The sequence below is a fragment of the Heterodontus francisci genome, chromosome 7, assembly GCF_036365525.1.
Source record: "Heterodontus francisci isolate sHetFra1 chromosome 7, sHetFra1.hap1, whole genome shotgun sequence".
Taxonomy (NCBI): Eukaryota; Metazoa; Chordata; class Chondrichthyes; order Heterodontiformes; family Heterodontidae; genus Heterodontus; species Heterodontus francisci.
Window position 1 is genome coordinate 57,381,164 of NC_090377.1, and position 17,487 is coordinate 57,398,650.

Sequence of the window (17,487 nt, forward strand, 5' to 3'; positions counted from 1 at the left end):
TCTAAGCATAGCCAGTCTTTCCAGTACATCCTATCAATTTTTAACCTCATCCATTACTTCTACCATATCTGCTTCTACCAATATTTTATCTGCATCCTCTTAATAAGCACTGATGCGAAGCACTCATTAAGCATTCTAGAAATACTTCACCTTAAACATTTTTATAAGGAGAACTGCACCTTATTTGACATATATCCATCCCCATGACTTCTTACCAGGGAGGAGAGCAACGTCATGGGACAGCATTATCTCCAAGTTCCCTCCAAGTCACAAATTATCATCACTTGGACATATATCATCTTTCTTTCATTGTTACTGAACAATATCCTGGAATTCTCCATCTAATACCATGTGGGAGCACCATCACCATATGGACTTCAGAAAAGGAAGGACTTGTATTTATAGCATGCCTTTTATGACTTCAAGAGAGTAGGCCCAGTAGTGTTGTGAAAATTCTAGACCTGGATATATCTGTATGTGATTGGTTTTATGGGGGAGACTCTGCAGGTATGTGGCCCCACAAAATTTTGCTATGATGCATTATTTGTTGCATTTTTGAAGATTTTGGAATAGATGTAGATATTTTATGTTGATTTGACTATATCTGAGAGGATACGGTCCATCAAGCTGGACAGAAAACAATTATAATGATGAATTACGTATCTTATGGTAATCTATTATTAAGACAATAATCTACTTGTTTCTTGTTTCAAGTTGTTTCGTATTATTTTGCAGTCCTTTATTGACACTAGAAATGACTATTGATGATATTATCATGCTTCAACACAGGAAATAACCCATTTATTTTAAATGGATTAGAATCTCTGTACAAATAGTGGCATATGACTTTATTAAACATTCACCTGTTAGCATCTTCAATAACGGTTTGGCACTTATCTCAATATATATCACTGATAATTAAGAACATGAATTTTAAAAATAACTTCTCATTATAGTAACTGTCACAAAATCTTATGATCTTCATCAGAATATAACTGCCCACAATGCCTTTACCTGGTGTCACTTGTTATCTTGTGTTTTCGGAGCCATGAGATGATGCATTTCTTTAGATTCCATAGGGGGAGAGATAATCTATTCAGGTTCATAAAAGGAGACTTAGCATGTTTGAGAAGAGGACTACTGTTCTATTGTAATTCCTCTTTATCATAATTATTATGAAGCTGGGGGCCAGTAGGGGAGGCTGGGGGGTAGCGAGGACCAGAAGCCAGTCACCAGGGCTGGGGAGTGGTTAGAGCCAAGCTAAAATTTGCATATTCACCTGACTAACATTAGAGAAGCATTCTGGGTTATGCTATTTTATGCATTATATGTCTCTGAGGTTCACTGCTTCAACATTCCTCTTAGGGCGTCAGCCCAGTAACCGAGGCCAGGGAGTGAAGAGAGCCAGGTTCCAATAACTGAGGCACGTCCTCCAGGCTATGCCCACCAGTTAAATCCACTGAACTATCAGAAAATGTGGACAGACAGAAACTATTATTATATAAGATTCTTCAAAAATGAGGATCAATACAAGTAGAAGTGTGCAATGCTGCATAGTTTCAATTGTGAAAATCTTAAATGCCTTCCAAAGAAGCTAGACAAAATCAAATTTAAGATGTTGCCAAATAATTTATCTAATATCAAGTTTGAGTAATAGGCAGTGATAAATTAATGAATGGGCCACAACTATTCATAATTATCCATTTAATAGCAGGTTGGAGATTTCTTAGCAGCAGCATAAATGATAACAAAGTTTATGAAAGTTAAAACTTGCTATTACATGGAATGTATTATAAATTAGGTTTGATACACTACTTAATGTTAATGGGGAATGTGGCTGTGTGTAAATGGATTGTACAAATACAGATAGAATTTACATAGTGGTTCCCTAATCTGCCCATGCAATTTTGGCTGAAGATCGGCTGAAACTGTGGCTTAAGTGTGGCTATGACTGGGAAGTTAATATTCCTCGATATAATATTTGCAGGAGTGATAGAGAGGGGGATAAAAGAATAAGGTATTCATGTTACGAAAGAGTCTACTGGAGTACTAGAATGCGAGTGTATCCTAAACGGTTGCATTAAGACAGAATCCATATGGATAGAGTTAAGAAATGGGAAGGGAAATTCTAGATGTGCATTATAGATCGCCAAATAGTGGAGACAAGATAAAGCCAGAAATCTGCAGAGTGGTTAAAGGGAGAGATAACAACAGGGCAATAATGTTGTCCTTTTACCTATCACAATGTAGACTGGATAAAAGGGGGAATGCCTTTTAGAATGTATCCAGGGCTGCTGGAACATTAATGTTCCTTATCCAGCAAAGAAAGATAGTGAAAAGCTATTTTTAAGGAGGTTTTCTCAAATGAATGTTCCATTTACCTCCATGGGGGTAGATTCAAAACTAATCTGCAGAAACAATGGTTGGAATGTTTTGATGGAGGCAGCTGTCCTGCCACTGGGGCCGGAAGTGAGAGGTGATCCTGCTTCGGCATTTTGAGGGACCCAGGGTCGCATTCTGCTGGCGGCAGCCAATTAAGTGACTGCCGCAGGGGCTGCCACCCCTATTAAGGACAACGACCAATCCTCAAGAGCTGCCGGCCACTTCAGAGGACCTACAGCTCAGCAGCCTCAGCAGCGTCATTTTTAGTGGTGGCCACTGCTGGGGCTGCACCCGGAGGATAACAGCACATCAATTGTTGGTGCCCTTGAAGAGGGGTAAGTAGGATTAGAGGTAGCTGGGGCCCTGGCAAGAAGGCACCAGTGATTGGAGAGGGCTGTTGCTTAGGGCGGGGGGCGGTGTTGTCACAGGAGTGGCCATTGTCACTGGGAGCCCCTTCCGTATGCCAAAGAGTGCCCAAAAAGTATCCCCCCACCAGAGCCCACTGGAAGGCTGCCAGGTTTCACTGGACTGTCTTCCCATGCGGCAGTGGAACATAGGAACATAGGAGCAGGAGTAGGCTTTTCAGCCCATTGAGCCTGCCCTGCCATTCAATATGATCATGGCTGATTATCCACTTCAAAGCCTTTTTCCCACACTACCCACATATCCCCTTATGTCATTTGTATTTAGAAATCTGTCAATCTCTGCTTTAAACATACTCAATGACTGAGCTTCCACAGCCCTCTGGGGTAGAGAATTCCAAAGATTCACAACCCTCTGAGTAAAGAAATTTCTCCTCATCTCTGTCGTAAGTGGCTTCCCCCTTATTTTGATATTGTGGCCCCTGGTTCTACCAGGGGAAACATCTTAGTTGCATCTACCCTGTCTATCCATTTATGTATTTTGTAGGTTTCAATGAGATTATCTCTCATTCTTCAAAATGGTGGGCCCCCCAGACACTGGCAAAATGTCTGTGGAGGCAGGAAGTGGCCCTTAATTAACCACTTAAGTTATTCAATTGGGTGCCGGGCAGGCAACTCATCTTTCCTGCTGCTGGCAAAATGACATGAGGGTAGGAAGACATCTGGTGCGTCATCCGATGTCTTCCTGCGCCATTTTGCCAGCCTTCCCACCTCCCAGCCCGTTTCCGAAGGTCTGGTAAAATTCAGCCCAGTGTTTCAGTCAGCTAGTGGTAAATCTTTGGAACAGGCTCCCTAAGGAAATGATGTAAGCAATTCATATTGATTCATTTAAATGCAAATCAGATTTCTTTCAGAAAACAACATTTTGGGATACAGTGTATGGGTAATTTGAGACATCTGGTAAGTGTAGAATGCATGAGAGGAACAATTGGATTTCTGGTTCTCAAGCTTCCAGCACTGGGTTTTTTCTTGCATCATGTCTGCGTCTGTTGTAGACTATTTGATAGACATTGATTGCTATGTCATTGAAACTTAGAAAATAGGAGCAGGAGTAGGCCTTTCGGCCCTTCGGGCCTGCTGCGCCTTTCAAAAAAGATCATGGCTGATTGTCTAATTCAGTACCCTGTTCCCGCTTTCTCCCCATATCCCTTGATCCCTTTGGCATTAAGCAATATATCTATCTCCTTCTTGAATATATTTAATGACTTGGCCTCCACTGCCTTCTGCGGTAGAGAATTCCACAGGTTCACCACTCTCTGAGTGAAGAAATTTCTCCTCATCTCAGTTCTAAATGGCATACCCCGTATCCTGAGACTGTGGCCCCTGGTTCTGGCCTCCCCAGCTGTCGGGAACATCCTCCCTGCATCTAGCCTGTCTAGTCCTGTTAGAATTTTATAGGTTTCTATGAGATCCCTCTCATTCTTCTAAACTCTAGTGAATATAAGCCTAGTCGACCCAATCTCTCCTCATATGTCAATCCGGCCATCCCAGGAATCAGCCTAGTAAATCTTCTTTGCACTCCCTCCAAGGCAAGAACATCCTTCCTCAGATAAGGAGACCAAAACTGTACACAATACTCCAGATGTGGTCTCACCAAGGCCTTGTATAACTGCAGTAAAGCATCCTTGCTCCTGTGCTTAACTCCTTTTGCAATGAAGGCCAACATACCATTTGCCTTCCTAACTACTTGCTGCACCTGAATGCTTGCTTACAGCAACTGGTGTACAAGGACACCCAGGTCTCGTTGCACCTTCCCCTTTCCCAATCTATCTCCATTTTGATAATAATCTGCCTTTCTGTTTTTACGACCAAAGTGGATAACCTCATATTTATCCACGTTATACTGCATCTGCCATGCTTTTTCCCACTCAGCCAACTTGTCCAAATCACATTGGAGCCTCTTTGCATCCTCCTCACTTTCCTCCCCAGCTTTGTGTCATCTGCAAACTTGGAAATGTTACATTTAATTCCCTCACCCAGGTCATTAATATATATTGTGAATAGCTGGGGCCCAAGCACTGATCCCTGCGGTACCCCATTAGTCACTGCCTGCCACCTGGGAAAAGACCTGTTTATTCCTACTCTCCGTTTCCAGTCTGTCAACCAATTCTCAATCCTTGCCAGCATGTTATCCCCAATCTCATGTGCTTTCATTTTGCACACTAACCTCTTATGTGGGACCTTATCAAAAGCCTTCTGAAAATCTAAATACACCATATCCACTGGTTCTCCCTTATCTATTCTACTAGTTACATCCTCAAAAAACTCCAGTAGATTCGTTAAGCATGATTTCCTTTCGTAAACCCATGCTGACTTTGCCCAATCCCGTTTATGCTTTCCAGGTGTTCTGCTATCACATCCTTTATAATAGACTCTAGCATTTTCCTCACTACTGATGTAAGGCTCACTGGTCTGTAATTCTCTGTTTTTTCTGTCCCTGCTTTTTTAAATAGTGTCAACAACTTCATTATTATTGTGTCATGCAACTACCAGATGGATTAGATGGACCTTGTTCTTTTCTTATTTAGCAATTCCTATATTTCTCTGTACCACCTGTACAAGGTTGCTGCACCTGATCATAGGTCATCTTGTCCTTCAAATAGTAAAATAGTATTGAGTTATTGCAGGAACATGGAAAAGAGCCAATGTCATGCAGACGCACAACTTTGAGGCCATACTACCTGATAAAATCAGATTTAAAGCAGCTCATAGCAGACTTTCTTGTACGGTGACTTCTAACAGCTCTTACTACGCATAATGTACTTTTGCCGTACATTAATGGATTTTCTTACTATTCGTCCTGGTCAGCTGGCTTCAAGAGACAGTACTGATCCTTTCTGTAATTCCTTCCATACTTTGTTCATTTAAATGGTTTATTTTTCTCCCTTACTCTCTACAGAAGTGCATCCCATGCCCAGTTAATAAACCTGGCATTCCTTTATTTAATAATTTGCATAACACAATAATATGGCACCATTAATAGCTACCTTTCTGTCTCCTGCACTATTGAAAAGGATTTAGTGGTTGTTTATTTGGTTTACATCGCTTCTTAGTACTGTGAACAGATTCTGGCCTTCAATATTGATCTTGCTGCTCCATTGGACAACCAACTATGTGGGTGTTATAGTGTATCATGTATTACTCTTTAAAAACCATCAGGAATCATAGTGTAGTGGTTACGTGATTGGCCTAATAACTCAGAGGCCTAAACTAATAATCCAGAGAATGTGAGTTTCAATCACAACTTGGCAATTTGCCGATTGGACATGGAAATGAAAAGCTGATATCGTTAGAAGTAACCACAAAGCTGCTGTTTTGTCATAATAACCCAACTGGTTAAATAATGTCATTAACGGAAGGAAACATGACCTTAAATGGTCTGGCCGATATGTGACTTCAGTTACACATCAACATGGTTGACTCTTAAATGCCCATTAACCCAAAGCCACTCAGTTGTATTTTGAGGATGGGCAAGTTTGCCAGTGATACCCACATCCTGAAAATAAATTTATCTGTTATGCTGTGTAATCCTCAACAATTTTAAGAAATGTTTACTTAACATTTGACTACCAATAGTAATTTTCAAGCAACAGTTTGTTGCAAGTATAATCAACAGCTACCAACCTTTCATCGTTGGCTCCATCTTGGTACTGCTTCATAATCTATTGACATTTTTGATATTACTATCTTCTCTTGTCTCAAATGAAATTCCCACATCCCATCCATTGTTTAAATTATCTCCAAGAAAATTTCCTCTTCTGTGCTAAACATTTATTTTCCCCATAACAAATGTTAACCCTCTACAAAGCCTTAGTTCTTGCGCTGAATTTTACCTGCCCCTTGACACCGCCGGTTACGGTGCAGGGGCCGGTAAAATTCTGCAGGGAGAGTCCCACCTCGACTCGTGACGTCGAGAAGGGCCCGCCGCATGTTACCAGCAGTGGGGGAACCTCGATGCAGCTCCCCTGTCACCTGGCAGCGGGCCCTTCATCTCCATATATAAATTGACCTAAAACATATTCAAATTAACTTACCCGCCGTTCCACACCGATTTTGTGGCCTCCATTCGACCTTCGCTCGCCTTTGGAACTCTGCATGGAGGTGAGAACCTATTGGGGAGGGGGGAGTAATAAAAATTTCAGGGCGTGAGGGGTGGAGGAGCGGGCAAATCAATTTTTATTGGATGTGGGGATGGTGAGAAGGGGTTGAAGGGCAAAAAATTGAAGGTTTGGGGGGGGTGAAGTTCGGGTATTTGAAAAATTAATTGATGGTCATTTCGGGCAATGAAATGACCATGTGGGGGTTGGGGAAGGGCCTCCATCATTTAATTTATATTTAATAAAAATCACTAATGATTTCCCTTTACAAATTAAAATGAATTGTAAGGGCTTAAAGCCCTTTAAAAATGGCGCCAGCGGCTGCGCAGTGGTGCCGGACGTCGTTGCTGGGGACGTGGCAGCCACCCTCTCTATGTCCTCGGGAGCGGCCGCTCTGCCCCTCTATTTAAATGAGCCCCCACGTGTAATATTGTGGGGGCTCAGCAGCCGCTGAATGCGGGCACGCCGCTGTGTTTAAAAGGTGCCGCCGTGGAGCGTGTGCCCGAATAAAATTCAGTCCATTGTTTCAATATCTGAGGAGATTTACTCATACTGCGCTTTCACTTATGGATAGGGTACAATAAGTGGCTTAGCAAAGAAAATTCAAAGATCAAAAATCACTATCATTCATAAAAACATCCTATTGTAGTATCCAATGGTATTTACACAAACGCATTTTGAATCAATCATACTTCAAGCAGCAAATTTCAGTGTCAAACAGGATTTTTTTTAAAGAAAGGTTATTTCATGTTAATTTCTTCTGATCTGGAGCAGGGAATTTATGAACATTTGTCATTCTGCAAATTCTCTCAGCAGGAGCAATTAAATTCCAATTTTTTATTTTTAGAGATACAGCACTGAAACAGGCCCTTCGGCCCACCGAGTCTGTGCCGACCATCAACCACCCATTTATACTAATCCTACATTCCTACCACATCCCCACCTGTCCCTCTATTCCCCTACCACCTACCTATACTAGGGGCAATTTATAATGGCCAATTTACCTATCAACCTGCAAGTCTTTTGGTGGTGGGAGGAAACCGGAGTACCCGGCAAAAACCCACACAGACACAGGGAGAACTTGCAAACTCCACACAGGCAGTACCTAGAATTGAACCCGGGTTGCTGGAGCTGTGAGGCTGCGGTGCTAACCACTGTGCCACTGTGCTGTCCGAGCTCAGGAGATCCGTGGGTTGAATTTCTGTGATGTTCTGCGAAGCACCCATTGTTAACTTTGGTGGAAGATCTGCAAAAACTCCGGAGAAACAATGTAATCACTAAGGTTATGGTGGACAGTCAAGAAAACCCTGACTTAATTTGAAGTATTGTGCTGGCTTTAGCTTATTCATGCTATTTAATACTTTATAATTACAGTGAGGCTCCTACTTATTTCTTTTCAGACTCCAGAGCTTAACTATTTATAATCTTCCTCATAGATCATCCTGTTTGCACTTGGGACCAACCTTGTTGCTCTTCAAACTCTCTCCTATGTATGTTTTTGTGAACTGGCTCCAAATGTATATTGACCAATACATTGTAAAGAAAGAAGAAAGAATGTGGATTTATAATATCTGGACATGGACACCCTGGTGTTCTGGTTGAATATCCCAGCATTCTATTTGCTTTTTTAATTGCTTTGGAATATCGTTGAAATGCAGTGAATTTACGATCACTCCCAAGTCTCTTTCTAAGCCTCCCTCTGGTGATTCAATTGTTACTATACTTATTTTTCTAGCTGTTACAATACTTTACATATATCAATGTTAAATTTTATTTCCATCTGTCGGTCTGATTACATAACCAATCTAAATCTAACATCCTTGGTCCCTAGTGCTTTTCATTTAACATAGCTACTTTAGGTTTCAATACTCATGCAGATGTAGGTTAAAAACAGCTGAAGAATAAGTAATGAATGTGGCAAATACCTTCTCTCCACTCTGATTTACACTTTGCACTCAAACCATAGGAACATAGATACAGAAATACACGATTGAGCTTTTAAGCCCGTTCTACCATTCAATGAGATCATGGCTGATCTGTGATATAACTCTATATACCTGTCTTTGCCCCATATCCCTGAATACCTTTGGTTAGGGAAAGACTATAAATCCCATATTTAAAATTAACAATTGACCCGGAATCAATTGCCATTTGCAGAAGAGAGTTCCAAACTTCTACCACCCTATGCATGTGGAAGTGATTCCAAACTTCACTCTTGAAACGGCTGGCTCTAATTTTTAGACTATGCCTCTACATCATAGAGTGAATTATGGCATTGAAGGAGGCCATTTGGCCCTTCAAGTCCATGCCAACTCTCCTTGGAGCCGGCCAGTCAGTCCCACTCCCGTGCTCAATCCCTTCAACCAGTGGAAATGGTTTCTCTCTATTTACTCTTAATATCTTAAAAATGTTGATCAAATTACCCCTTAAGCTTCTAAATTCCTGTGAATACAGCCATGTGTATTTAGCCATGATCTCGTTGAATAGCAGAATGGGCTCGAAAGCTCAATGGTGTACTCCTGTATTTATGATCCTATGCTCTCCCCTCATAATTAACACTTGGACCTAGATATGATTTCAGTAAATCTACGCTGCATTCCCTCCAAGGCCAATATATCTTTCATAGGGTGTGGTGTCCAGAACTGCTCACAGTACTTCAGGTGTGGTCTAACCAGGGATTTGTATCATTGAAGCTTGAATTCTACCCCCTTATATTCTACCCTCTAGTTGACTGCTACTCTCTGCTTCCTAATTTTCCTTGTCACCAATTATCCTGTTCCCCCAACCCTCCTGAAAGCATTGGCGCCAAAGATGAGATGTGGTTTCATAGGTGGCATTTGCCCTCATACGTTGCCATAGGCCACTATTTATTTTTAGCTCCAGTGGTGAATGCTGGCAGGCTATTTGTTTGTTGAGTCTGTCACTCCTGAGCTTGATTCTGCCTTCTCCCAAAATTTACACACAGCACACTTCTAACAGGGTTCACTTGATAGTGATCAGGAATAAGAAGCATGGCATGTTTTTCCTTTTCCTAACTGAAGGGCGCTGCGGCAATTGTAGTAACACTAACACTTCCTGATGAGATAAACTAATTCATCAGACTGTGGAATAAACCTTGGATCTTTTCACAACAGGTAGTTGGCTGGGGTGGGTTCTCCCCACCACCACCGCAGGGGCAGTGGGGGAGAATTTGTGGCCTTTCACTCAGGAGAAATGATGCTGTCATGCATCAAAAATAACATACTGCACTTCTGCTGCTGAGCATGTGTCCATTCCTCTCCTCCTCAGGGCGCATTGCTTGGGGGAAATTTCTACCCTGGTAAAGCATGCCTGTCAGCTGCTTGATAATCCTGATGGAAGGCTTGGTATATATTCAGGTCTGGTCCTCATTAGGAATAATCTGTAGGTGCAAAGTGAGCACCCTGCATTGGTTTGATGGCTCCAAATTGCTGCAACATCAGGTGACTCAACCAGCTTCCAAAATGCAATAAAACCTGCCGTCTGGGCTCTTCTTTGGCTGAAGCACCAGCACGGTTCTAAAATAGCAATTAGGATCCTTTGTATGTTATACAACCCCTGTTTACTTACTAAAAGAGCCTACTGCCTGACTCAGGCAGGCACTCTGGTCACCAAGTTATAGGTCCTGGAGACGATATGAAATTAATGGGTCTGTAGTTGTCTAGGATAGACATATGGCTTTTAAATAAAAGTAATTTAAGTGCTTTTTAAGTCTGATTAATTATATGTCATCAGCTGTTTGACCTAATTGATGTACGACTCCTGCCTCATTGCTCCCTCTCACATTGAACTGCTCCTACACCACTGGTTCCTCTGATACTGAATCATTCCTTCCTCGCTGCTCTATTCAATATTAAGTTAAGAGACAAAGTGACTTGTGTAGATGGGAATAGGAAGCTATATAGAGACATAGATGGATTTAATGGGCAAAATTTTAACTGCCAAAGGTAGGTGGGTTTGGGAGCGGGCAGGGGGTTAAAACCTAGAAAAGTGAAAACCAAACATGATGACACCCACTTCTGGTTTTAATCCGGCCGGGTTTGCAGACAAGTGGAAAACCCCCAAAATTTAAATTCCCAATTAACTCAGGATTTATCCCAGACTTCTGGCTTTTACAGCCAGCGCATTGATTTCCTGAGCTGTGTGGCGTTCACGGGATAACCAGTGAAACGGACAAGCTGGGAAGGCTCAAAGAGTGAAACTGAATAGCTGCAGTCCTGCCTAGGTGTGAGACTGCCACTCACAGCACTGCTTCTGAGAGGGTGCTTTCACAGCTTGACAGGTGCTTTCCAGCTTCTTGGAAGTCAATTCACCTGTCTTAGACATCACTCACCTTGATCTCCACGGCCCTGTTGTCAACCTTCACTGTGGTGTGGGAGCAGCATATGCAGTTCTACCTTGCACCCCTCATGAGGAACAAGAGGAGTAGCACGAGCAATAGTAACAACATCGGGAGCAGCAGGAGCAACACCACCAGCAGCAACATCTGCCTTCTCCTCGGCCACATGCCGCTCCATTGGACAGAGGGGATGAACACAGAGATCCTGCTGAAAGGAGGCAACACCACCACACAGGAGCCAGAATTTGACACTGCCCCTCCCACCCGCCCCCCGACCCCCACCAACAGGAGCGGGCTGGAGGCGGGGGGTGCTGTTCCCCCCGCTGAACAAGCTGTCCCCACTAGAGCACCTCCCCTTCCCCTCTCAAGCGGCAATCCCCCACCCTGCCTCGCTGGGGCCCCACTAATTGTCCGTGGCAAAGCCCACACACATTCCAACAACACTCAAGAAGCTCGACACCATCCAGGAGAAAGCAGCCCGCTTGATTGGCACCCCATCCACCACCTTCAACATTCACTCACTCCACCTCTGATGCACAGTGGCAGCAGTGTGTATCATGTACAAGATGCACTGCAGCAACTCACCAAATCGCCTTCAACAGTACCTTCCAAACCCACGACCTCTATCACCTAGAAGGATAAGGGCAGCAGATGCATGCGAACACCACCACCTGCAAGTTCCCCTCCAAGCCACACACCATCCTGACTTGGAACTATATCGCCATTTCTTCACTGTCGTTGGGTCAAAATCCTGGTACTCCCTTCATCCCAAGAACGAATTAAACAAAAGCAGAAGAGGAAGTGACCAGCCTCTCAAACCAAGTAGTCATGGATGGAAGTGGCTGAGGAAGTAATGAGCTCTTTATGTTGTCTGATGCAAGATAAATGAGATGCATGGAGTCCAGTTATGCTGACGATCTCAAACAGGTTTATTACAGCTAAACTACTATCTAAAGTACAGAACCTTCCTCTCGGTGTTACAGTTGCTGGGTGACTCTGGCTTGTAGTCATGTGACTGGATCCTGGTACTTAGCTCATTAGCATACTAAGATCTTAAAGGGACATCACTCTTAAAGGCAGTCATACAACAAAATGGACTATCGAACCTGAAGACAGTGCCTCAAAAGGTTCAAAGATCTCAGGACGGTGGGAAAGGTGAGTGGCATAGCACTTTCCCAGCATTTTCCTGCACAACACTCCTCAGACCAATGCACCTTGCAGCTCCATTCTTTCCTCTCTCTCCAGGTGCCTCCTCACATCCCCATCTGAATAGCCAACACTCACATTCACCTTCATCTTTGTGCCATCTCACATCTGTTCCTCATAGTCACCTTACACAAATGTTCCCATCCATCCTCTCCACACAATCCATTTCTCACAATCACAACTCTCTGCTTTCTCTCCTTGCAGGAGAAGAGGGCAAAGAACTTCAGGGAAAGACTCAGGGCAGGTGGGGATGTGTAGGGCAGGGTGGGGGGAAGTGGGGAGAAGGGGGCCCTCCAGTGACAGACACCTTGTCAACCACTGGCAGTGCATGCCCACTTGATCCACTGGGAAGGAAGTCTTGTTTCAGGATGTTCCACATATCAGCAATGACCTGCTGTGAAAACCTAAGCCTCCTGAGGCATTAGTGCTCACACATGTTGAGAGAGCTGATCCTCTGCGTGTAAAACGTGGCTGGAATTTTACATTGGGTCGGAGGCCCCGCGCACCAGCAGAAAAGGTCAGTGACCAGCCCACCTTTTTTTTATTCGTTCAGGGGATGTGGGCGTCGCTAGCTAGGCCAGCATTTATTTCCCATCCCTAATTGCCTTTGAGATTCTGATGGTGAGCTGCCTTCTTGAACTGCTGCAGTCCATGTGGTGTAGGTATAGACACAGTGCTGTTAAGGAGGGAGTTTCAGGATTTTGACCTAGCAACAGTGAAGAAATGGTGATATAATTCCAAGTTAGTATGGTGTGTGAATTGGAGAGGCACTTGCAGGTGGTGGTGTTCCCGCGCATCTTGTAGATGATACACTGTGTGCTAGTGGTGGAGGGAGTGAATGTTTAAAGTGGTGAATGGGGTGCCGATCAAGTGGGCTGCTTTGTCTTGGATGGTGTCGAGCTTCTTGAGTGTTGTTGGAGCTACACTGATCCAGGCAAGTGAAGAGTATTTCATCACAATCCTGACTTATAGATAGTGGACAGGCTTTGGGTAGTCAGATGGTGAGTTACTCACAGAATTCCCAGTCTCTGACCTGCTCTTGTAGCCACAGTATTTATATGGCTGGTCCAGTTCAGTTTCTGGTCAATGGTAACCCCCAGGATATTGATGGTGGGATTCAGCAATGGTAATGCCATTGAACGTCAAGGGGAGATGGTTAGGTTCTATCTTGTTGGAGATGGTCATTGCCTGCCACTTGTGTGGCGCAAATGTTGCTTGTCACTTATCAGCCCAAGCCTGAATGTTGTCCAGATCTTGCTGCATATGGACACGGACTGCTTCAGTATCTCAAGGGAGTTCCTGGCTCGTGACTGTCCTAGATGGAGAAACCTCCTTTGGGATGGCATCGTACACCTCGAGGGAATTCATCGGGAACGTGCGGAGGCAAAGTCGAGGTTTCGGAGGGAGCACAAAAACCTTCATGCTATTCATCTACCTGACCCTTGAAACACCACCTGCCCCTCATGTGGCAGAGTTAGCCGATCACACATTGGACTTATAAGCCATCTCAGAGCACATCGGACTGGAGTGGAAGCAGGTCATCCTCTATCCCAAGGGACTGCCTAAGAAGAAAAAGATGAACCAGCTAAAGGTGGTTAGGCCTAGGACACTATCCTGAGGAACTCCTGCAGTGACGTCTTGGCCCTCGGCAGCCACAACCATCTTGTTTTGAGCTAAGTATGACTCCAGCCAGTGGAGAATTTTCACCCTGATTCCCATTAACCAGTTTTGCTAGGGCTTCTTGATGTCACCTTCAGTCAAATGCTTGATGTCAAAGGCAGTCACTCTCACCTCACCTCTGGAATTCAGTTCTTTTGTCTATCTTTGGTCCAAGGCTGTTGCTGATTAACTGCCACTTGGTACCACTGTTGACGACACCTTCTATCATTTGCTGATGATTGAGAATAGACTTGGGGTGGCAATTGGCTGGATTGAATTTGTCCTACTTTTTGTGAACAGGCCATACTTGGGCAATTTTCCACATTGTTGGGTAAATGCCAGTGTTGTAACTGTACTGGAATAGCTTGTCTAAAGGTGTGGCTAGTTCTGGAGCACAAGTTTTCAGTACTACAGGTGGGATGTTTTCAGGGCCCATAGTATGGCAACCATCACCTCACTTCAGTCCCTCAGATCCCACAGCAGGACCTCCAGGTAAAATCTAAGACCTGGGGTGCAGCCTTCCCAAGTGACTCCAAGCTGCTTACAGTCAGTCGATAAAGTGGGTGGGGCTCTGCATTGGGATGGGTTCTGATTTGTGGGATGGATGTCAATCTCCTGTTTTGAACCAGTAGAAGGGGTGGACTCACTGAGGGACCTTCATTTATGCAGAGATTGTGCTCTGTTATCACAATGCGCATGCTCTACCCCCCCTAAACTTCAAACCCCCAAACCGAACACCACCCCTCTTCCGCCACCACCAAATCCCCGGATAGTCCTCAGATTGCGTACAGTTTTCCTGTGAAATTTGGCTGAAGAGAAAACTGCCCTGGAGTCAAAAAGTCTGAGTAATGGGGGCCGCTGTTACCGGACTAATGAGCAGCAGCTGGAGCTGGGTTGTGTGGATGGCCTGGGAGCTGGATCAGAGCATGCTGGGAGGCCTTGGATGGTGTGGGTAAATATCGGGCTGTGTGCCCCTGGATTCGATTTAGAAAATATCATCACATTAAGCTAACCTGCTCAGTTTTAACTGCCCATCTTGCCATTTTCCCTCAAGTGGGAAGAGTTAAAATTGACCCTCCAAGTCCAAATACTAAACCCCAAAGCTTCATCTTATTAAAATATCTGTCATGGCAATCCTTTTGGGCTCTGGAAGAATATTTTAGATCCTCAAATAATACATAAATATATATAATATATATTAACTCTACGGGACTTTTTCCTGTCTTTCAGAACCTAAATGGATACACTTGGACAAATACATGGTTTTCCGTAAGTGCAAGAAGTCAAGTTCATTCATAATTTTTATTTGCTAATTAAGATCATCTTTATTCTCAAAAACAGAGCACATATTATTGAGTTGCATTGAAAGATTTGAGTTTACAGCAGAGCAGTAATACAGTTTAATGCAGAGAGTATATATTGTCAATCTAGTTTTTGTAACTCATATTCTGTTTGGTTATTGACAAAGCTTTATTCAGGAATATTTTGCAACATAAATTTAGAGCTAGGCTATACAGGAGTGAAATCAGAAAGCACTTTTCCACATAAATTGTAATGGAAACCTGGAATGCTCTCCCTTGAAAGGCTGTGAATGCTGGGTTAATTGAAGTTTTCAAAACTGAGATTGATAATGTTTTTGCAATATGAGGGTGTCAGAAAAATGGAGCAATGGCAGTTAATTAGATTAGCTGTACAGATCAGCCAAGATCTACTTGAGTGGCGGAAATTACTTCAAGAGATGAATGGCCCACTCCTGTTCCTATGTTTCTATAAAATGATGTGATGACACAATGTATAATTAAAATAAAAGTAAAAGTAGCACAAACATTAGTGTTCTCACTTGAATATAATGCAGGAAGTGCGGTGCTAACAGTCCTCTTGTGGACAGTCTAATATCTGGAGTATGGTTTTAATGGCTGGAATTTTACAGCCCCCCCCCCCCCCCCCCCCCACATGAGTGGGCTGGTGGTGGGGCAGCGGGGCCAAAAATTGAGTGGGAGGCAGGGGGTGCTGTTCCAAACACCTTCCCACCCCCGCTGCAATTTTATGCAGGCAGCAGTGGCAAGAAACGGCCCGCCCACCCCAGGACAATCTAGACCCTTAAGTGGCCAATTAACTGCCACTTTAGGGCCTCCTCCTGCTGCTGCTGGTATTTTGACAGCGGTGGCCGGACACCAAAGGCCCCCAGAATGCTGTCAGGTAAAACTTGGCGGCCTCCTTGAGGTCTGGGAGGAGCCCTTCATGATCGGGAACCTTGTGCCCCACGTAGGCGCCCTCCCCACATGGCCCAACCGCCCCCACTGGGCAACACTCTCTTCCCACTCCTAAGCAATCCCCCTTGCCTCGCTGGGGCCCAGCCGATCGTCCCCGACGAGGGCCCCAAATACTTACCTTGTTTCCGTGGCTATTGTCTCTTTTGCTTCTGTTGGCTGGATGCAGTCCCAGCACTGGCCACCGCTCCTGGTGGTGCTGCTGGGACTAAGATCTGCTGGCCCACTGATTGGCCGGCAGCTCTATTAGGCAGGACTTCCTGCCTCAAGGAGGTGAAAGTCCCACCCAAGGCCAATTAAGGGTCTGGGGAGTGAAAAATCCAGGGGTAGCTCCCCAGGCCCGGCAGAGGCGGGCTCGCCCCCTGACTTGGCCTCCCACCCAACGTAAAATTCCGGCCCACGTTTTCTACATTTCCACTCTAGTGAAGATCTCGGCACAATTCCCAACTTTGGGAATCGAGATGCAGCATTCAGAGAGAATGGAATGTCTCTGTGAGACATCCCACAATAACATTTATACAAAATATGCAAACTGGAAAAATGGACAGCAAATGAACAACTCTATTAAACTTGGTGGATGTCTTTTTTCAAATTTTTGTATTTTATATAAATGGTATTGTTACATATACAAGCCTCAATGGGGAAATTAATTATGGCTGAAACCAATGTCAAGACCATATCTGAGTGGTGTGCCTGATTTAGTTTCTGGCAATAGTTTGTTCAAGGAAAAGAAATTAGAGATTTTATTGGTTGGGTTTGTTGGAGTTGCTGGTTGTGATTTGTCGCTTCAACTACCCATCCACTAGTTTCATACCTATAAATATTTGAGTGAATCTGTATGATTAATTGAACAGAGTGGTTATTTGGTCAAAAAGGTCACATTGAAAAGTGTCATATATGAAATAAGTGATGAACCTTTGCATTTATGACACATTACAAGTGTGACAGTTTGAAGTACGGTGCACACTTCCCTACATATCAATAAAGCATTTAGTTATATAGAAAATAGAAGTGTCTCCTTCTTGTACTGTTGAACCCTTTCTATCTCTTCCCAAATGTGTTCAAATCAATGTCTAGCACTCTAACTCATTCAT

The 17,487-nt window shown here is 43.8% G+C and overlaps 1 protein-coding gene across 3 annotated transcripts in view; it reads left to right on the forward strand.

The window, feature by feature from the left end:
* The window catches only part of fap (fibroblast activation protein, alpha), a 141,557-nt gene that overhangs the window by 3,220 nt on the left and 120,850 nt on the right, over positions 1-17,487 (forward strand). For 2 of the 3 annotated variants that reach the window (XM_068035239.1, XM_068035240.1), the window contains exon 3: positions 15,354-15,392. The exons of the other annotated variant lie outside the window; for it this stretch is intronic. In XM_068035239.1, coding sequence (XP_067891340.1) covers positions 15,354-15,392 — 39 coding nt within the window. The remainder of the gene's footprint in view (positions 1-15,353; positions 15,393-17,487) is intronic. 3 annotated transcript variants of the gene reach the window in all.